General features: G+C 44.8%; 1 protein-coding gene across 1 annotated transcript in view; it reads left to right on the plus strand.

Moving 5' to 3' along the window:
• The first annotated feature begins 10518 nt into the window (after positions 1-10518).
• Positions 10519-22611, plus strand: part of MIS18BP1 (MIS18 binding protein 1) — a 60718-nt gene continuing 48625 nt past the window's right edge. The window contains exons 1-2 of the mRNA XM_081087239.1: positions 10519-10931; positions 21674-22290. Coding sequence (XP_080943365.1) covers positions 21765-22290 — 526 coding nt within the window. The 5' untranslated portion in view covers positions 10519-10931; positions 21674-21764. The remainder of the gene's footprint in view (positions 10932-21673; positions 22291-22611) is intronic.

The raw sequence follows: 22611 nt of genomic DNA on the forward strand, positions 1-22611 counted from the left end.
TCAGCATGCAGACAGCAAGGACTGCTCTGCAGATGGCACCCTAATCACCTGTGGGATACTTGGCCCAAGTGCAGGTCCTCCTGTGGAAAGAACTTATTCCTGAGATGCCAAGGAAAGCACATCCTACAGGGTGTGGCTCTGGCCCCAGGGCCGCTGCAGTGGCTGCAGCAGGTGCAGGCTCCGGAACACCTGCAGAAGTGGCCCCTTTGGAAGTCAGCGCACTGAGTTCCACAGAGCTCATCTTCAGGGCTCAGCGCTGGCCCCAGACCTCAGTAACCGTGCCCCCCAGCAGTGGGCAGACAGACAAGTGCTTCTTTCATTTCTGAGGGTCCCTTTCTATCCCTAGACATGCATTGAGCACAGACAGTCCAAGCTTCCTTGGTTATTGTGGTCAATGTGATGTCACTTCTTCTGGGGTCTCACATCTAGTGAGCAGAGATGCTAATTGTGTGCAGGTCTCCACACAACCCACCTCCTTCCATCTGGACCAAGGACAGGCCTTATGTGTTTCAGCATTTGGACAAGTGTCATGATGCCCTCTGGACATACCTGCCTTTAATGTTCAGGTTTCTCAGGAGACTACATTGGGGAAACTCAATTTAAATGTACAGAAAATTACTCTAAGGCTGTATCTCCCAGACCAGCCAGCAAGAAGAGGGGAGATAAGCAAGATCCCAAGACCCCTTTACTCTGTTACTGCCTCCCTCTATCCCTTTGCCTGGGAATAGAAAGGGAGGCTCAATTGGACTTGATCTATTCTAGCCCCTGTCAACCCTTCACATTTCCCACCAGTCCCTCCTGTGTCCTTCAAGTTCCTGGCAAATGACATCCATAAACGTCACACACAAACTATCCCTCCTCCTCACGTTTGCTCACACCATTTCTCTTCTCTCCTCATTCACCCAGATCCAATAATACCTAAATGTTGTTGTACCATTCTTCCCCATTTTCCTCTCAAGTAAAGGAATCACCTTCTCTGTCCGCCCATGGTCGTTTTGCTGGAGTCAGAGCTAGTTCAAATTCCAGTTGACACTAACCCAGTTAGTTTACCTCTGTGGACCTCAGTTTCCCTGTCTGAAAAACCGGGGTGATAATACCCACCTGTCCAAGTGAAAGGAATTATATGATTGTGTAATGGGTTTGAACACAGGGTCTGGCACATAATAGATACTCAATAAACATTAATTGCTTCTCTTCTTTATAGCAATTTCCATTAGTATTATAATGACCTGCCTCATCCACTAGATATTGAATTTCACAGGGCTTTTGATTCAGTCATTTGTGTTTGCCCTAGAAGAATAGTTTTCAAACCTTTTTTATAAATGAGTCACAATAAAAAAATGTGTTTTACATTATAACCCATATGTATAAATATCAAGTAGGTCAAGATGTGTTGGGATCCTCTCTCTCATTACTTATTTTTTGTTTTTGTTTAACTGTTCTATAAATTGCTGAGAGAAGAGTGTGATTGTGGAACTCTTTATTACTCCTCTTTAAAGCTGTCAGTTTTTGCTCCGTATATTTTGAGGCTCTGTTATTTGGCACATATATATTTATTATTGTTACCTCTTCCTGATGAGTTGATTCTTTAGTCATTATGAAGCATCCATCTTTAGTTCTAGAAGCTATTCTTTGTTCTGAAGTCCATTTTATCTTATATTAATATATTCACTCCAAACTCATCATACTTACTGTTTGCATGTTACATCATTTTTTATTACCTTTTTGCTTTCAATCCACATATACTAGTATCTTTATATTTAAAATGGGTCTTTGAGGGCAGCATATAGTGGTATCTTGTTTTTTCTATTCCAGTAATCTTTGCCTTCTAACTAGAGTGATTATTTAGCCCATTAACATTTAATGTACTTATGGCATCACTGAATATGTGTCTATCATTTTATTATTTATTTCGTGTGTTTAATTTCTCTAATCACCTTTCCTGCCCTTTTGGGGGATTCTGTTAATTTACCAACTGACTTTTCAGATGTACCTCCTTCTATTGCCATTTCAGTGGTTGTTCTAGGGATTATAATATAAATCTTAATTTTCACTGTTTTCTTAAAGTTAATATTATACTACTTAACAAAATGTATGAACTTTGCAACCATGTAGGTCCACTTATCCTCATTCCTACCATCCTTTAACCATAAAACAGTTATAGTTATTGCTTCAAACAGTAACAGGTGCTGAAACTGGTTTGGCTCGGTGGATAGAGCGTCGGCCTGTGGACTGAAAGGTCCCAGGTTCGATTCCGGTCAGGGGCATGTGCCTTGGTTGCGGGCACATCCCCAGTGGGGAGTGTGCGGGAGGCAGCTTATCGATGTTTCTGGCTCTCTATCTCTCTCCCTTCCTCTCTGTAAAAAATCAATAAAATATATTTTTAAAAAATCTTTTTAAAAAAAAACAGTCACAGGTAATTTTTTAAATAAGATTTTAAAAAATAGTCTTTTATATTTCCACAAATGCTATTTTTTTTTAAAATATATTTCATTGATTTTCCACAGAGAGGAAGGGAGAGAAATAGAGAGTTAGAAACATCGATGAGAGAGAAACATCGATCAGCTGCCTCCTGCGCATCCCCCACTGGGGATGTGCCTGCAACCCAGGTACATGCCTTTGACCGGAATCGAACCTGGGACCCTTCAGTCCGCAGGCCGACGCTCTATCCACTGAGCCAAACCGGTTTCGGCCACAAATGCTATTTTTGATAGCCTTCATTCATTCATGAAGACCTGAGTTTCTCTCCAGCATCATTTCCCTTCAGACTGAAGAACTTCCTTTACCATTTCATATATATATATATATATATATATATATATATATATATATATATAATAGATTTTTTTACAGAGAGGAAGGGAGAGGGATAGAGAGTTACAAACATCAATGAGAGAAAAACATCAATCCCAGCTGCCTCCTGCACACTCTCCACTGGGGACGTGCCCACAACCAGGGTACATGCCCTTGATCGGAATTGAACCTGGGACCCTTGAGTCCGCAGGCTGATGCTCTATCCACTGAGCCAAACTGGTCAGGGCCCTTTACCATTTCTTATAGTGCAAGTCTGGGGTGATGAATTACCAATGTTCCTTTATTTTAAAATGTTTTTATTTCATCTTCATTCTTTTTAAACATTTTTTTAAAAACATGTTTTTGTTGATTTCATAGAGAGAAAGGGAGAAGGGGAGAAAGAAACATCAATGATAAGAGATAATTATTGATCAGTTGCCTCCTGCACGCCCCTACTGGAGGTTGAGCCTGCAACCCAGGCGTGTGCCATGGCAAGGAATCAAACTGTGACCTCCTGGTTCATGACACTCAACCACTGAGCCACAACAGCCAAGCTCATTTTCATTCTTTGTGGGGAGCCGATATAGAGTTAAGCCTCGGACTGACCTGTTGGCAAAGTCACAAACAGGTCTCCTGAGTCTTAAACAACACAATCCGAGAGGTGGCCGCTGATTTACACACGCTATCATTTAAAAATTAAAAAAGGGGGAATTTGCCAGAAGCTGGTCCATCCTTGCTCCTTGACACAGTCGCTGCAGGGAAGAAACATCTGCACAGCATATGTTTCAAGGGACCTGGCGTATATGGCATACTGTTCTTAATATGTTTGCTCCCGGAAAGACATTGAGGAGAACCAAGATGGTGGCATAGGTTAACGCCGGAGTTTGCTGCTTTGAACAACTACTTCAAAAGTGAAACCAAAAAACGGAAGGGACATCACCCAGAACCACAGGAACGCTGGCCGAGTGGAAGTCCTACAACTAGGAGGAAAGAGAAACGCATACGGACACTCAGAGGAGGCGCAGTGCTGAAGTCAAATTCTGAGGTGCGGAGTGCGCAAAGCGGGCTGGCGGCAGAGGGCGCGGTTGGCATTTTCAATCGGGAGGGAGTCGCAGACTCTGAGCTCCAGATACAGGCGAGTCTTTAGGGACCCAGACTCAAACGGGAGAAGCGGGACTGTCTGGCTTCGGTCAGAGCGAGTGCAGCTTTCTCTCCGAGGTTTGCAGCCGTTGCTGGGACTCAGAGAGGCAGAGCCCCTGGGGACAGGACTGAGAGCGGCCATAACTGCTCTCTCCGGCCCACCCTATTGATCCTGTGCGACCAGCCCCGCCCAAGCCCTGCACAGAGGCATTTGCCGGATAGCCTCAGGCAAAGGCTAGATTAGCACCTCCCTAGAGGACAGAAGTGCTCTCACTGCAGACACAGCTGATTCTCATAGCCACTTGGCCTGGAGGTCAAACCCTCCCTGGTATTAGCTACAACAATCAAGGTTTATAAGACTGCGCACAAAGACCACTAGGGGGTGCACCAAGGAAGCATAACAAAATGCGGAGACAAAGAAACAGGACAAAATTGTCAATGGAAGAGCTAGAGTTCAGAACCACACTTTTAAGGTCTCTCAAGAACTGTTTAGAAGCCGCTGATAAACTTAATGAGATCTACAAGAAAACTAATGAGACCCTCGATCTTATATTGGGGAACCAACTAGAAATTAAGCATACACGGACTGAAATAACAGATATTATACAGACTCCCGACAGCAGACCAGAGGAGCGCAAGAATCAAGGCAAAGATTTGAAATGCGAGGAAGCAAAAACACCCAACCGGAAAAGCAAAATGAAAAAAGAATCCAAAAATGCGAGGATAGTGTAAGGAGCCTCTGGGACAGCTTCAAGCGTACCAACATCAGAATTATAGGGGTGCCAGAAGATGAGAGAGAGCAAGATATTGAAAACCTATTTGAAGAAATAATGACAGAAAACTTCCCTCACCTGGTGAAAGAAATGGACTTACAGGTCCAAGAAGCGCGGAGAACCCCAAACAAAAGGAATCCAAAGAGGACCACACCAAGACACATCATCATTAAAATGCCAAGAGCAAAAGATAAAGAGAGAATCTTAAAAACAGCAAGAGAAAGAAACTCAGTTACCTACAAGGGAATACCCATACGACTGTCAGCTGATTTCTCAACAGAAACTTTGCAGGCCAGAAGGGAGTGGCAAGAAATATTCAAAGTGATAAATACCAAGAACCTACAACCAAGATTACTTTATCCAGCAAAGCTATCATTCAGAATTGAAGGTCAGATAAAGTGCTTCACAGACAAGGAAAAGCTAAAGGAGTTCATCACCACCAAACCAGGATTATATGAAATGCTGAAAGGTATCCTTTAAGAAGAGGAAGAGGAAGAAAAAGGTAAAGATACAAATTATGAACAACAAATATGCATCTATCAACAAGTGAATCTAAGAATCAAGTGAATAAATAATCTGATGAACAGAATGAACTGGTGATTATAATAGAATCAGGGACATAGAAAGGAAATGGACTGACTATTCTTGGAGGGGAAAGGGGTGTGGGAGATGCGGGAAGAGACTGGACAAAAATCGTGCACCTATGGATGAGGACAGTGGGTGGGGAGTGAGGGCGGAGGGTGGGGCGGGAACTGGGAGGAGGGGAGTTATGGGGGGGAAAAAAAGAGGAACAAATGTAATAATCTGAACAATAAAGATTTAATTAAAAAAAATAAAAAAAAATATGTTTGCTCCCCCTCTTAGCGCTATGTGTTTTAACCAAGGTCACGTCTCCGAGAAAGGTTGTTTCCCCAGGTAGGGATTTTTTCCTGGAGTTAGGGATTAACAGGACTAAGGAAGGGAATAAAACCCCTTAACTAAGTGCCAGGCGGGTAATTAATCACTTCAACTACGTACAATCATGCTTAAGCTACGTAATCTTTACTTAGGATAATCTCCTTCAGTTACTTCCTTGTTGCTTAACAGAACAATAGAGTAGTGACCTTGGAATGGAGATAACAAATGCCCTAACCTTTGGAATAGAATCGATAGGATTAAAATCAACTGGTATACAGATGTAATAGGAGAATAAAGAAAGAACCTCGCCATGCTGATCAACTGAACGCTGTCTCCGTGTCATTCCTTCTTCATCGACTCCATCCACACCTTTGGGAACTCCTGGACCTGCTGGGGCTGGACCCCAACAATTCTTGAAAGGTAATTATGTTGGATATAGAATTCTGAGTTAGTAATATTTCTTCTTTCCATACTTTACAGATGTTGTTACACTACATTCTGACCTCCATGGTTTCTGATGAGATGTCCACAGTCATTCAAATCATTGACCCCCTGTATGTGATGCATGATTTTTCTCTGTCTGTTTTAAAGATTTTGGTTTTATCTTTGGTTTTCAGCAGTTTAGTTATGATGTGCCAAAGGCATAGTTTTCTCCATTTATCTTACTCAGATTTTGCTGAGCTTCTTGGAACTATAATTTATGTTTTTCTCCAAATGTGGGAAGTTTTCAGCTAGTATTTCTTTAAATACTAGTACTTTTCCTGCCCCCTTTTCTTTTGTTTTTCTTCTGGCACTTTAGGCTTCTGAGGCTGTTTTACATGTCCCCAAGGCTCTGTTAATTCTATTCCATCTTCTCTCTCTCTCTCTTTTTCAAATTAGAATTTTTTTATTCATCTCTCTTCAAGTTTACGGATTCCTGCCTTCCCCCATCATTTCCATTCTCATTCTCAGTTCATCCAGCGAATTTTTTCATTTTAGAAAGTGTGGTTTCCAGTTCTAAATTTTTAAAAAGTGTATCTTATCTTATTTTTTAAATATATTCTTATTTATTTCAGAGAGGAAGGAAGAGGGAGAGAGACATCGATGATGGGAGAGAATCATTAATTGGCTGCCTCCTGCACGCCCTCCACTGGAAATTGAGCCTGGAACCTGTGCATGTGCCCTTGACTGGAATCGAACCTGGGACCCTTCAGTCCACCGGCTGACGCTCTATCCACCAACCCAAACCGGCTAAGGACAGTTCTAAATTTTTTATTTGTCATTTTAAATGTATGACTCAGTGGTTTTTGTATATTCACATAGTTGTGCAATAATCACCACTAATAATTCTAACACATTTCATTACTCCCAAAAGAAATCCAATACCCATTAGCAATAATGCCTAAACTCCCCTTCTTCCCAGCTCCTGGGAACTGCTAATCTATCTTTTGTCTTTAGAGTGTTTCCTATTCTGGAATTTTCTGTTAATGGAATCATACAATACATGGTGTTTTGTGACTGGCTTCTTTCACTTAACATAATGTTTTCAAGGTTCATTCATGTTATAGCATGTGTCAGTATTTTATTTTTTATAACTGAACTAGAGGCCCGGTACACAAAATTCGTGCAGGGAGGCGGGGGGTAATCTCTCAGCCTGGCCTGCACCCTCTCCAATCTGGGAACCCTTGGGGGATGTCCAACTGCCTCTCACAATACAGGACTGCTGGCTCCTAACCGCACGCCTGCTTGCCTGCCTGATGCCCCTAACTGCTCACCTGCCTTCCTGATCACCCCTAACCATTCCGCCTTCCTGATCACCCCTAACCACTCCACCTACCTGATCACCCCTAACCACTTTGCCTGCCTGATGCCCCTAACTGCTCACCTGCCTGCCTGGTTACCCCTAACCACTCGCCTGTCTGCCTGATCACCCCTAACTGCTCACCTGCCTGCCTGATCACCCATAACCACCTCTGCTCGGCCCCCGCCGCCACAGCTTCATCCAGAAGGATGTCCGGAATGACATCGGAGGGTCATTCAGCTGTCTGGTCTAATTAGCATATTATGCTTTTATTATTATAGATGTTTGTGTATTTGTATAATATCTCTATCACACTGCAATCTCCTTGGCAATCGTTTCCACTGAAGGGTCCTCCTCTCACAAAGCTTGCATAACCTCCCTGTTGATTCCATTCTCATCCTTTCTCTAGGCCCGTGGCTGGCAAACCGCGGCTCGAGAGCCACATGCGGCTCTTTGGCCCCTTGACTGTGGCTCTTCCACAAAATACCATGTGTGGGCGCGCACGTACAGTGTGATTGAAACTTCGTGGCCCATGCGCAGAAGTCGGTATTTTGTGGAAGAGCTGGTATTTTGTGGAAGAGCCACATTCAAAGGGCCAAAGAGCCGCATGTGGCTCACGAGCTGCGGTTTGCCGAGCCGCAGTTTGCCGACCACTGCTCTAGGCCAAGACAGGGCAATAGTGGTTGTACAATTGTATTTTATATAAGGAATCACAGCTGAGAAAGTGAGAGGAGTCTAAAGTTGTATTTCAGAGCTACATCTTCCAAGTGTAGGATTTCTCAACCTTGGCATTATTGACATTTTAGATTGGATAATTCTTTGTAGTGTGGTGTTCATCCTGTACAGTACAGAATGTTTAGTAGTATTACTAAACATATAGTCCTCTATTCAATGGTCCCCTTCTCAGTGTGACATTTACATTTAAACTAGAGACACAGTGCACAAATTCGTGCACCAGTGGGGCCCCTCAGCCTGACCTGTGAGATTGGGTCGAAACCGGCTCTCCGACACACCTGAGGGGTCCAGGATTGCAAGTGGGCACAGGCCAGGCCAAGGGATCCCACTGGTGCATGATCAGGGCCTGGGAGGGATGAGGGAGGTTGGCCAGCTGGGGAGGGACTGTGGGAGGGCTCCAGGGTGTGTCTGGACCGTCTTGCTCAGTCCGGATCAATTGGCCAGACCCCAGCAGCAAGCTAACCTACCGGTTGGAGTGTCTGCCCCCTGGTGGTCAGTGCACGTCACAGTGAGCGGTTGAGCAGCCTCAGCATATCATTAGCATATTACCCTTTGATTGGTTAAAAGGATGACCAGACAACCAGACACTTAGCATATTAGGCTTTTATTATATAGGATGTCCCTAGATATTGCCAAATATCCCCCAGGGGGTGGAATAGGGGGCAAAATCACCTCTAGTTGAGACCCATTGGCATTGAAAAAAAAACACATCTTTTTTTCTAATTCTCCCCAAAATGCCATATGGTGTATCCCTGATGGAATCTACTAAGGTCCTGAGGATATTCCTCCAGGCTCAGCAGACCCAGGTGCCTGGGCAGCAACTCCCACAGTGTGAGGCTTTCAGTCCCTTCCTGCTATGTCTATCCTTTGGACCCTAAGTGGGTCTGCATGTGTCCTCATGAGTTACGTACTTAGGACTGGACAGAAAATTCCAGGTGGCTGACTATGACTCAGAGAAGCTCTCCCCTCCGGGCAGACAAACTTAAATGAGGGCCCATCCAGGACATCACCATTTGGTGTTCCAGTGGACAAATGAACATTGTCTCTTGGCCTTTATGCCTTCTTATCACACTTGGTAATCCACCAACTGTTTTATCCAGTTTTGCCTAGAAAATCATTAGTCATGTAAATACCTGTCGCTTTTCACCCCAAAACATGCTATAGTTACTTCTCCCATGAGAAGTGGCTAATTAAAAAGAAAATCTCTGATTCTGAGTGTTCTTACCATGTCAAGGTGCCTATTTTGGCTTAATGTGTGAGCCATGGCTATCTCCATCTGAGACACAGAAACCTCTCAAACCTCTATTTCAGATGCTTTGGAGTATGAACTCCATCTCTTCGAAGTCCCTTTATTCCCCAAAGTGTATTTCATACATGTCACATAACATATATTTTAACTGTGGCTTTCCCCACAAATTTGGTGCAAATCCATGTCCTGGCATTTCCTCATTATGCTGCACAGGCAGAAGTTCATGTTATCTCTGCAGATTTGCTTCCCTCCCCCCAAGCCCAACTGGTTTCATTTCCTTACTTGCCTTCATTTGCTTATATTTTGGATTCTGTATACTCGGTATGCTCAAGACTTAGTGGATACAGAATTTAGAAGAGAGGATTGTGAAAGTCACTTTAAAAAAGCTATTACAACCGTGTCAGGCCACGCTTAAGGGAGAAATGCGATATATGACTCGAGTGCTGAGGAATTTTCATGGAGGTATAGATGAACTCTTGTCCCAAAGGCGGGGGCTGGGGTGGGGCACATTCCTGGAGAGAAGACTCTGGATGGGAGCTGGAAGGGGTTTGGAGCTGAAAACCCTTGTTATTCCCCTGGCTCTTCTCCTCGCGCAAGACTGACATTAGGAGCCGGGCAGGACGCTTGCGGCCGCCGCCGCGCTGCCGGCGGGAGGCGAGGATCCGCACCGCGGCGGTCAGTCCGAGCACCGCATCCCTAGGCGCCACTGCAACTGCATCGCAACCCAGAGTCCTCGAGATTCAAGGTTTTAGGATTCGAGATAAAGTTAAAAAAAGTCACACTTCCTGGGGGAATAGCTCAAACCAAATTGCAAGTATAACTGCATTGAGTCCATTATTTTTTCTCGGTCTCAAATATCTGACGGCCTGAGAAAACTAAAAGCGCTGGGCGGAGGGGGGCGGGGCGGAGGGGGGCAATAGGAGGAGAAAGGGGCTCATCTGTAATACTTTCAACAATAAAGATAAAATTTAAACAATTATCTCAAACATATTCAGCAGGCTGTTCCCTCAAACGCGGAAGAAGCGGAAAACTCCCGGCCACAAGCGAGCACACCGGCTGGCAGGTGGTAGCCGGGAAGGACCAAACTTTAGAACCGTCAGCAGCGTCCGAGCGCGCAGACGACGTCCGACGTAGACCTGTAAGACGTAGTTGCCTGCCGCAGAGCATGATGGGAGGAGGGGCGGAGCGCCGGAAGGCGCGGGCTGGGTGAAGGCCAAACGGATTCCTCGACTATAGAGAGTGGGGCGCGATCAGTATCCGTGGCAACTTGGGGTTACCTACATTTTATGGAAATAGCATTGCCCCCGTGGCGCGGGGGTCGCCCCCAGCTTCCGTGAGTCCGCTTGAAACGCACGGTGACGCCATTGCTGAGCGCTCCAATGCCGTCCTGGCGGGGGGGCGGGCTCTTCAAATTTGAACTCACCTACTGTTGTGGGCGGTAGGGAACCCTGGTTGCGGACTGGGGCCGACGTGGGCCGGGGGCGCGACTCCGGGGCCCCGACACCCATCACACGAAGTCCAGCGGGACTGCCGCCGGCTGGCCCTGGCTGGCCCTTCACTGCAGGTATGGCCTCCCCTCCCCTGCCCCTCGCCTCCGGCGCTCGGGCCAGCCCTTCAGCATTCTGGGCGCTCCCGGGCTTTTGAACATTTCTGGCTTTGGCAGTGATTTCACAACTCCTCATTCATTCGGTGTGTGCATTTGTTGCGTGTCTAATGTAGTTGTCAAGAAAGTAGGCCACTTTCAGGTTCCTTTCGATGATGAGCACTGCAGACCTTTGTTCTAAAATCACTTCTAGGAAAAAACCTTTACTTTAGAATGATTACCGGGTAGGAAGGTTGTGTGCGTCACTGCCTGATTTTTCACCATGGAACCCAAGATCCACAGGGCTATCGAGACAATTGATCCATCCAGCTTGTTTCCTTCTGATTAAATAATATATTGTTTGCAAACATCTTCAGATGTTAAAATTATTTAGAAAATGGAAGGCCCCTTTATCCTTTTCAAAGATAAATACTATTCACAGTTTGGTACACTTCCAGACTTTTTCCCTGTGCTTATGCTTGTGTGTGTGCGTGGGAGGGTGGGGAGGGGGGGACACGGTTATTACAGAAAGCAATTGTATGGTCTGTTCTGCTGCCTCCTTTTTAAAATGTAATATATCCTGGCTACTTTCTGTGTTATTACATATATATGTTGTCAACCTAAGAAACATTAAAACCTGTAGAGAATTTTTGCGAGTTTATTTGAACCAAACTGACTACAATTGTTGGAAAGCAAAATCTCAATGGATTGAGAAAAATGCTCTGGAAAATGGCAGTTCTGTACCCTGCTTTATACATTACAATCAGAAGACAAGTGGGTTACATGAAATCCATTGGTGATAGATTAGGGAGGCGGGAGAAAGCAAAGCAGGGAAACCTCTGGGATTGGATAAAAAGTAAAATGATAGACATACCTCTTTTATGTAGGTGGGCACAGGCTAGTTAAAAGTCTACCAGTGACAATAACAGGATTTGTGATCTCCCTCCTGGTGCATTGGTTGTGCTCTGAGGGGTCTGGGAAAGGGAAGTTACCCTGACATCCCCAAGGTATGTTACGTATATGCAAGAAGACAATAGACCTGCTCAATTTACTTTTGTCAGGAAAGATTTTAGCCTAGGACAGCGGTTCTCAACCTGTGGGTCGCGACCCCTTTGGGGTCGAACGACCCTTTCACAGGGGTCGCCTAAGACCATCGGAAAACACATATATAATTACGTATTGTTTTTGTGATTAATCACTATGCTTTAATTATGTTCAATTTGTAACAATGAAATTGGGGGTCACCACAACATGAGGAACTGTATTAAAGGGTCGGGCATTAGGAAGGTTGAGAACTGAAAGGGTGAGTTGTCGCGGGGCCTACATGGGCCGGCCGCCGGGCCCCATGAGGCACAGCCTGACCACGCTGCTGGCGGCCTCGGCTCCCCAGCCCACGGCGGGAGCCCGGCGCAGGCCGCCACCCGCCCGCCGCCCCCGGACCGGACCGGACCGGACCCACACGGCGGCGGCAGCGGTGGGGCGGGGCGCGTGCGCTCGCCCGAGGAGATGGAGGAGGAGGCGATCACCGGCGCCCCCGGGAACAAGACAATCAAGGGACGTGCGCGCTATAGAGATGACCACATCCTGTGTAACCCGACTCACGCCTGGCCAATCGGCGGGGCCCACAGTCCCCTCCCTGCCCTTACTATAAAACCCACAATCCCATCAGGCCTCGCTCTCTTTTGGCCATTGTTGTATCGGTGAGTGTGGTCGGGGAGCCGAACTAGTTCAAAATGAAGGACTCTGCTTTTGCATCGGACTCGCTGGCTCCCTGATGGGCTTTTTGGGAACCTTGAAATCTGGGCACAACAAGAACCACTGGCCTAGGACTTGACTGCCTGCCATAAACTGCTTTTAGTTTAAAAGTTTTAATTTCAGACCGTCCTTTGTGATTACTCTAGGTCTCTGAGTTTGTAAAGGCCATTACACAGGCCTCCCTGAGCTTGTCAGTTTTAGTGTGTGGCCCCTTTTAATCCACAAGATTTCTATTGAATACATAGAATTAAGTTGTATAGATAGATGTAGCAGAATTTAGTCCCATATTAGACATTTAAATTGTTTCTAATTTCCTTCATACTTTAGTAAATATCTTTATATAGTGCCTGTTTAAAACTTGGGCTTTGAGCCCTGACTGGTTTGGCTCAGTGGATAGAGCGTCAGCCTGCGGACTGAAGGGTCCCAGGTTCGATTCCGGTCAGGGGCATGTACCTTGGCATGCACATCGCCAGTAGGGAGTGTGCGGGAGGCAGCTGGTCGATGTTTCTCTCTCATCAATGTTTCTAACTCTCTATCCCTCTCCCTCTCTGTGAAAAATCAATAAAATATAGTTAAAAAACAAAAACAAAACTTGGGCTTTGAAATTAGGTAGTCTTGGATCCAGTTCTTAATCATTGTCAGTGGGACTTTGGTCAGGTTATTTAACCACCCTATGCCTTAGTTTCCTCATCTCCAAATTGGGAATAATAACTGTACTTTTCTTAAGAATTGCTGTAAAGTTATGTAGTGTCTGGCATATATGCAGTAAATGTTGGCAATTATTACCACATACATGTATATATATATATATATATTTGCATTATTTTTAAAAAAATTTATTGTTGAGAGTATCACAGATGTTCCCCTTCCCTTTTCCCCTCAGCCCCTCACCACCTGGTTCCTGCCTGCCCCAGGCCTTCACCACCATATTATCTGTGTTTCTGGGCAGTACATATATGCATATAAGTTCTTTGGTTAATCTCTTTCCATCACCCCTTACATTTGTATTATGTAGATGTTTCTATAAGAAAAAAAAATTATCTTTTTTTGTTTGTTTTTTAGAGAGAGGGACAGAGAGAAACATCAATTTGTTGTTCCACTTATTTACGCATTCATTGGTTGGTTCTTGCACGTGCCCTAACTGGAGGTCGAACCGCAGCCTTGACTTGGGGCAAGGGGGGGGGGGGGCGGGTGCGGCTGGGGGGGGGGGGGGATGTGCTCTAATCAACTGAGCTACCCTGCCAGGGTAGAAGAGGAATTTCTTTTCTTTTCTTTTTTTTAATATATTTTATTGATTTTTTACAGAGAGGAAGGGAGAGAGATAGAGAGTCAGAAATATCGATGAGAGAGATACATCGATCAGCTGCCTCCTGCACATTCCCCAGTGGGGATGTGCCCGCAACCCAGGTACATGCCCTTGACCGGAATGGAACCTGGGACCCTTCAGTCCACAGGCCGACGCTCTATCCACTGAGCCAAACCGGTTTCGGCCAGAAGAGGAATTTCTTGATCAAGGGCATGCACACCTATGTTTTGAAATTAATCTTTATCAATCTGGTAAATTAAGAAGTCTTCCTCTTTAGATTTGCAACTCTTCATTTATTAGTAAACTAAGGGCCCGATGCACGAAATTCGTGCACTGGGTGTGTGTGTGTGGGCGGGGGGGGGGGGGCGGGGAGTGTCCCTCAGCCCAGCCTGCCCCCTCTCAAATACTGGGAGCCCTCAGGCGTTGACCCCCATCACCCTTCAATCGCAGGATCGGCCCCTTGCCCAGGCCTGACGCCTCTGACAGAGGCGTCAGGCCTGGGCAGGGGACCCTCATTTCCCCCCATCACTGGTTCTGCCCCCAGCCCAGGCCTGATGCCTCTGGCCCAGGCATCAGGCCTGGGCAGGGGACCCCCAGACCCCTCCGATTGCTGGCTCTGCCCCTTGCCCAGGCCTGACGCCTCTGCCAGAGGCGTAGACCCCCATCACCCTCCGATCGCCTGATCGGCCCCTTGCCCAGGCCTGACACCTCCGCCAGAGGTGTCAGGCTTGGACAGGGGATCCCCATCTCCCCCCGATCACTGGCTCTGACCCCCGCCCAGGCCTGAGGCCTCTGGCCCAGGAATCATGCCTGGGCAGGGGACCCCCATCTCCCTCTGATCGCTTGCTCCACCCCCCGCCCAAGCCTGACGCCTCTGACCCAGGCTTCAGGCCTGGGCAAGGGGACCATCATATCCCCCCAATCCCCGGCTCCGCCCCCCACCCAGGCCTGATGCCTCGGCCAGAGGAGTTGACCCTCATCACCTTCCGATCACCAATCACGGGATCGGCCCCTTGACCAGGCCTGAGGCCTCCGGCAGAGGTGTCAGGCCTGGGCAGGGGACCCCCAGCTCCCCGCGGTTGCAGGCTCCGCCCCTGCCCAGGCCTAACGCCTCTGGCCTAGGCGTCCGGCTCGGGCAGCGGGACCCACAGCTGCAGCGGCCCCACGATCGTGGGCTCCGCTTTAGGCCCAGGCAAGGGACCCCTAGCTCCCGGGACTGCCAGCTTTGACCATGCCCAGCTCCCATCGCTGGCTCCACCCCTACTTCCTGCTATCACTGGCCAGGGCGGCAAAGGCGCCTGATTCTCCGATCATGGCTGGGGGGCAGGGCAAAGGCGGCCCCAGGGCCGCCTTTGCCCTGCCCCCCAGCTCTTAGCTCCCCCCTGGGTTTCCAATCACTGTCAGTGGCAGGGGGCTTCTTCCTGCTTTCCCTTTCGCCTCCCTGCATTGTGCCTACATATGCAAATTAGCCGCCATCTTGTTGGCAGTTAATTTGCATATAGCCCTGATTAGCCAATGAAAAGGGTAGCGCCGTACACCAATTACCATTTTTCTCTTTTATTAGTGTAGATTGGAGTGTCATTTCACTCATTTGTCTTTGTAGTCTTTCTGTTAATTGCCTTTAATGTCCTTTGTCCATTTTCTGTATTGATCATTTTTAAAAATTGATTCATTTGGTCTCTTTGAATGTTATATATTTTAGTCCTTTGTGTGTCAGGTACTGCTTTAGGGGGGGGCTGGTGGGCACGATTCAAATTTACCAAATTTGCCAGTTATTTTAAGTCCTCTCATTTTTCCCAACTCTACCTACCTGTTTGATTAGTGAGCTTTGGGATTTTTGACCCATTCCATTTTAATAAATAGTAGTAGTACTGCTTCACTACAGTAAATTCCTATAAATGTCATGTCTTTTTGGGAAGAAGAGTAACAGTTACATTTAGCATCATGTTCATGATAACAACAGTTGTTTAATCTTCTATATTTACATTTACTGTAAAAACTCATAGCTAGCCTGTTCATGTAATGGTTTTCCCATGCCCGAGTTTTTACTTTGAATAGATGACAATTTTTCCCTAGTACATCGGCATTTGTCAGTTTTCAGAATCGATTTTCCAAATAGCTTTAAACAGTTAGTGCTAGAGACACCTCTCACATCAGAGGTGTTATTCAGTCCCCTGAGTCAGTGGGAGAGAGGGCTGTCTCCAAATTCCATTCTTGCCTTCTCGTACAAATGAATTTATACGAATGAGACCCTGACTGCCTTATGATGAAGCCAATTTTATTGAAACAAAATATGCACCTTCATTAAAGAAGCAAGGTAAGCAAATCTGTACATCTGGCTTATGAAGCGCATAAGGGCTCTCAGCTAATCTGAATAGTGAGTTGTGTGGAGGTCTGAGGTGTTATACAGTAGCTCCTTGGGTTATGTCAGAGATCCATCCGTTCCTACCGCGCGACGTAAAGCAATTTTCGTGATAAGTCGGAACCCACCTACATAAGCACCTATGTCACTCACATGGAGCACGTACACAGCAGTAATGAAGTGAAACAGTAAAAAAATTTAAAAGAAAGATAACGATTCCTGACCTTTACTTGTGGTAAATAAATAATAAAAACCATAAAGCACATATGTACATACATCGAAATGACTGAACTTTTTTTCTTTAATAAATGAATGGGAGACGGCGACATAACCACAAAATGATGTACGTCGAGTCCGAGGTAACCTGAGGACTGTCTGTATATACTCTCCTGCCTATAAGTTTCAAAGTTCCTCTGCTGAATAATTTGTTACCAGATTAGTTCTCAAGGTCCCTTTTTACTTTGTTGTTACTTTCCCAGAACTCATGAGAAGTACCTGGCAATTTTATCTTGCCAAGCCTTGAAGTCTGGCTTCTCTGCTTAGGGAGTAAAACTATCCTTTTTTTTCCCTTTTCTTAGGTCCAGAGCCAGGCCAAGAGACATTGTGAAAGTTTAAGAAATTTTATTGCATTCTCTCAGCCAACACAGCTGGCTGAGACAAGTGTGTTGGTTGTCAGCTCCAGAGGGACGTCTAGGTTCTCTTATATAGGGTAGAAGTGTGAAATATAGGGTCAGGGTATGGGTGCATGAGTCAGTCAAGCAGAGAGGAGGGCATGAGTTGGTCAAGGGAGGAGAATGCGGAGGACAGTCAAGCGAAGGGGGATTCATCTTATCTTGCTTCTGCAGGCGCCAGCTGTCTGCGCCAAGCTATGGGAAAAGGCTTATAATATATATTTCAGAAAACATGTCCATACAGGAGAGATTAAGGGTAATTCATCCTAACACCCTTCTCTCTTCCTTTTCTGCATTCTCTCAGTGAGGCTTTTGTCCTTGGCTGGGGAAGATAATCGCTTGTTATTTGCAAACTGGCTGCAAATTGCCCACACTGTTTGGCTTTGTTGTAACTTTTTATCTCAGTGTCCATATTCCTCCTGCTTTGGAATCCTCCAACAAAAGCACGAGCTTATCATTTTAGAATTCACCTTCTCTTCCCCAGTCCTAGAAGAAGCTAGCCATTTCTTATTTGTGACCTCTGTTGGGTCAAGTATGCTTGGCCTCTAGGACATCCTGTTCCTTCCTTAATTTGAGGAATGCAAGTTACTGAATCCCCATCATCTAAGGTTTCTTTGTTTCATTAGAGTCTGAGCAACTTTTCTTCATTTTGCTCTTCTTTTAGTAGGCAGAGAATGGAGGTTCATGTGTTTCCTGATTGCCTTTACCCAGTGGTGTTTTTTATTCTGTATCTTTTCTGCAAAGCTTCTATAGTCAGAGAAAATCCTGGATGATTTTCCTCTATTGTCCTTTTTTGTTCCATCAATCACACTGAAGCTGAAACCGGACAACCAACAACCAGTTGGTCCTGGCTGCCTGTCACTAATTGAGCCAATACAGCAGAGACAGGATTGAATCATAAATGAGCGTTTATTCCAATAATCCCAGCAGTATGGGAAAGTAGCAGGTCAGCCACGAAAATCTGCTCTGCACACCCCCCCCCCCCAATCTGCTCTGTACACCCCCCATAAGCCAGTTGCTTATATGGGGTACTTGGACAAAGATAACATGGGGAAGTGGGAAAGGAATAAGAATGTATACACATTCTTATGGTTACAGATTACAGGCAATGTAGGCAATGTGGCTGGGGGTTTGCAAAGGGCTGGAAGCATCCGGGACTCCATTGTTTGCTTTCTGCAAAAAGGCTGTTAATCTTTGCATGGTAATAGGCAGATTTGGGATGGGGAGGGTGGGCTACATTTCCAGATGACCTCGCAGGTCCTGTGTACAACTCCCAGCCAGGTTAGAATGTGCTGTCTTTAATCAGAACAAAACAATCACAGTTAACAGAGCATGATTAATATTTCTTACTAACATTTCTAATAGCTGTTAACATAAAAACACTTCAAACCTGAAAAGATTTTTTGTGAGTTTATTTGAGCCAAACTGTTGACAATTGCTGGGAAGCAGAACCTCAACCGATTGAGATAATGCTCCGAAGAACTACGGTTACTTCTGTATTTATACACTAGAGGCCCAATGCATGAAATTTGTGCAAGAGTAGGCCTTCTTCTCTCCCCTATCCTCCTGCTGCTGGTACCCGGGACCCAGGCTTCCCTTGCAGAGGGAGGCCCCGCCCACCTGCCGCAGCCTGCCAGTCAGTGTCCTGGGCCTCCCTCTGTGGGGTGGTCATGGGGCGATGGTTTGGCCCCCAACCAATGGCATCGCACCTGCCTTGGCTGGCCTGGCACCAGTGAGTGTCATAGCGTGGTCCCCGATGGTTGTTCTGCTGTTCAGCCTTTTGGTTGATTTGCATATTGCACTTTTATTATATAGGATAGGATTGCAGTCAGCGGAAGGAAGGGATATAGGTGGGTTACATGAAATCCATTAGTGATAGACTAGAGAGGCAGGAGAAAGCAACACGGGGGTTGGGGGGACCCCTGGGATTGGATAAAAAGTAAAATGATAGACACATACTTAGGGTGGGTGCAGGAACAATTAATATAACAATGAAGGAACTTGTGGTGTCTGTCCTGGTGCCCAGGCACATTAAGTTGTGCCCCAAGGGTCCGGAAAAAGGGAAGTTACAACAAGTTACCCAGACATTTCAAGGGTATGTTATTACAGATGCAAAAAGACAGATAGGCTCAGTTAAGGTAAAGGTTGACCTTGTCAGTGACGATACCGGCCTAGGAAGTAACTACCCACCATAACTGCTTTTAGTTAAAGTTTAATTTCAGACTCTTCTTTGTGGTTACTTTAGGTCTCTGAGTTTGCAAGACCGCCATGCAGGCCTCCCTGAGCTTGTCAGGTTAGCATGTGGCCCCTTTTCGTTCACATAGCTAGTCCCCAGTATTCTATTTCTGCCCCTAATAAAACCACTGTCAACTATTGGCAACTCTTTAGGCTTCTATTGAGTTGCTATTTATCACATAGTGGGAAAGAGGGGCTCATAGAAGAACTGTGTCTTCCTGAAGGGGAATGAAATTTGAGGATCTTTAAAATCTTGACTACTCATCTCTCCATCCTACTACATTGAGAGGGAAGAGGTTGGGCAAAGTGAAAGAGGAATTATGGGGCTGATCTTGGAGCCTTTCAGTGTGACCATAATTATCTGCCTTTAGGTGAAGACAGTTATGTATGTCTCTACTACACATTGGGCTTCTTTTCAGTTTTGGTAATTAATTTGTAATTTATACTTCTGTTGAGCATTAGGTACTGAAGAATTTTTGAGAGTTTAAAGTGTATGGCTAGTGAGTGTTATAACTCCCAGCACAGAATTCCTGTCACTAGCCCATTGCCATATATATATATATATATATATATTACATATTTGCTGAGTTAACATTCTGTGGAAGAATTCAATGGTTTTTGTGTCATAAGGCTAGACTCCCAAGATACTTTTCTTTGTCTCTCTAGTTATTGAGAAATATTTTCTTCTGTTTTTCTCTTCTAAACTGTTGGATAAAATAGTAGTTTGTATATGAATTTTTAACTTGAATATTTATTTCTCACAGAAGTTAACTATAGCTAAAGATACTTGATGTCTTTGGTCTGGCATGATTAGTATTTCCTTTTTAAAAAAAAAAATATTTTATTGATTTTTTACAGAGAGGAAGGGAGAGGGATAGAGAGTTAGAAACATCGATGAGAGAGAAACATCCATCAGCTGCCTCCTGCACACCCCCTACTGGGAATGTGCCTGCAAACAAGGTACATGCCCTTGACCGGAATCGAACCTGGGACTCTTCAGTCCGCAGGCTGATGCTCTATCCACTGAGCCAAACCAGTTAGGACTGATTAGTATTTTCTGTGATAGGTTTTTTTATGTTTATATGATGTCAAAGACTTATTGGAATAGTTGTAAATTCAGCAATAAGAGATGCTTGAAATCTAGCCTAATAAGCTCTTTGGGTTGAAATAATTTTTTACTAAGTATTACAGAATACAATTATATGGTTTATCGCATAGAATCTTAATTTGTAGGTGTCAAATATAAAATCTGTACATAAGAAACAAGCTAAAACAAGTCTAAGACTATGTATGCTCAAGTATGATGCCCTCAAAAAATTTTACATAGCACTAAAAATTTTTAAAGTTAGAATGGATATAATTTACTTTTGACTTGAGGGTTTTTCAACTAAAACCTCATAATTGAAATGATCTGCAGCATAACAAAATCAGGACTGGGGATTGTTTAACTAAAAAACTGAATAGATTTTTCAGCTTTCATTAGGATATATGATTGTATCTGCTGCCTTAAAATTTATATCTAGTGGAGAAAATCATGTTCATAAAACTTAATCTTTTATGACCTAATTAGTGGCCCGGTGCACAAAATTCATGCGGGGGTGGGGTGGGGTGGGGTGGGGTGGGGGGTGTCCCTCAGCCTGGCTTGCACCCTCTCCAATCTGGGACCCCTCTAGGGATGTCTGACTGTCTAAACCAGCAGTTGAACATCCCTCTCGCAATCCAGGACTGCTGACTCCTAACTGCTCACCTGCCTGATCGCCCCTAACCACTTTGCCTGCCGGCCCGATCGCCCCCAACTGCACCCCTCCTCGCCAGCCTCATCACCCCTAACCACCTCTGCCTCAGCTCTGCCACCATGGCTTTGTCCAGAGGACATCCGGAAGATCTCCCGGAAGGTCTCTTAGTCTAACTAACATATTACCCTTTTATTAGTATAGATATAATGCCATATGCAGAGTCATTGAATGCTTTTTGATGCTAATATTAGGTGGGAACCTATAAGACTTTAGGTTCAAGTAAATTTCAAAAACAGATGTTCAAAATTCAATTCTTAGAGCTATTAAGTAGATGTTTTGGTGAATACCCCTTCCCCACCCCAAATCTTCACCTAAGGATATGTTCTGAGAGAGAGAGAGAGAGAGAGAGAGAGAGAGAGAGAGAGAGAGAGGAGAGAGAGAAAGAGAGAGATATCCGTTGCCTCCCCTAAGCGCCTGGACCTGGGATCAAATCTGAAAACTTTTGGTGTATGGGACAACACTGACTTGTGAGCTACAGGCTATCCAGTGTTATTATGAACCAGTTAAACCTTTTAACTAGTATAATGTTATTATGGAAAGCAAACTTAACTTTTTCTGCACCAAAGAATGATAATGGTTGATTTCACATTGAATTACAGGTTCTTCTGGGCCCCTGCTGAAGATCTGTTCTGAAAATTGTGATTAAGTACATTTTTTGATAGAGGAAATTTGTTGCTTCTGTTTATCAAGATGATTACAACACCTTCAAAACATCCAGGAATTCACTTGTCTTCAGAGACCTCTTCTCAAAGGAGAAATATGCCCATTCACGCAGTCTTTTTTGACAGCATCCCTTCAGGAACACTTACACCTGTAAAAGATTTGCTGAAATATCAGAACTCCTTTTTAAAATTGAATGACCAGAAAAAGAATCAATTCTCAGAAATGACATTTTTTCAAGATAAAAATGTGTTTCATTCTACCATGCTAGCAGAGCCTAGCACCTCTAACAGTCTTCTTAATATTGATATCAGTGCTATAAAGCCCAGTAAGGATGGATTAAAAAATAAAGCAAACTATGAATCACCAAGAAAAGTATATCAAAGAATGAAAGAGAAGGTAATGTGTAATAAGCAAGAAAAAGCATCACCAAAAAGTGAAAGTAACAAAATTTTTATGCATAATGGAGCTGAGAAAAGAGTATTGCAGCATACCTACCTCTGTGAAGAAAAGGAAAACAACAAATCATTTAGATCAGAAAACAGCTTATTAAGAGGTTAGTTATATTATGTGTTGGTTAAAAAGCTCTAATGTGTTATTTATTATGTCTGGCACTGTTTTAGGTACTCAGGTGACAGCCGTGAACAAAATGGACAAAAATCCCTGCCCTTTTGTAGCTAACTCACATTCAGGTGGTGAGGATCAGATACAGTAGGTAATTTTTATGGTACAGTAGAAGTGTTATGGAAAGAAATACATAGCAGGTTAAGGATGATAGAGTTAGAGCAGGTTGTAATTTTCAATGGGGTAGTCAGGATATGCTTCCAAGAGAATGTGGCATTTGAGCTGAAAAACTGAAGAAGGTGATAGATACAGA

The sequence above is a fragment of the Myotis nattereri genome, assembly GCF_964212035.1.
Source record: "Myotis nattereri genome assembly, chromosome: 1".
NCBI classification, from domain to species: Eukaryota; Metazoa; Chordata; class Mammalia; order Chiroptera; family Vespertilionidae; genus Myotis; species Myotis nattereri.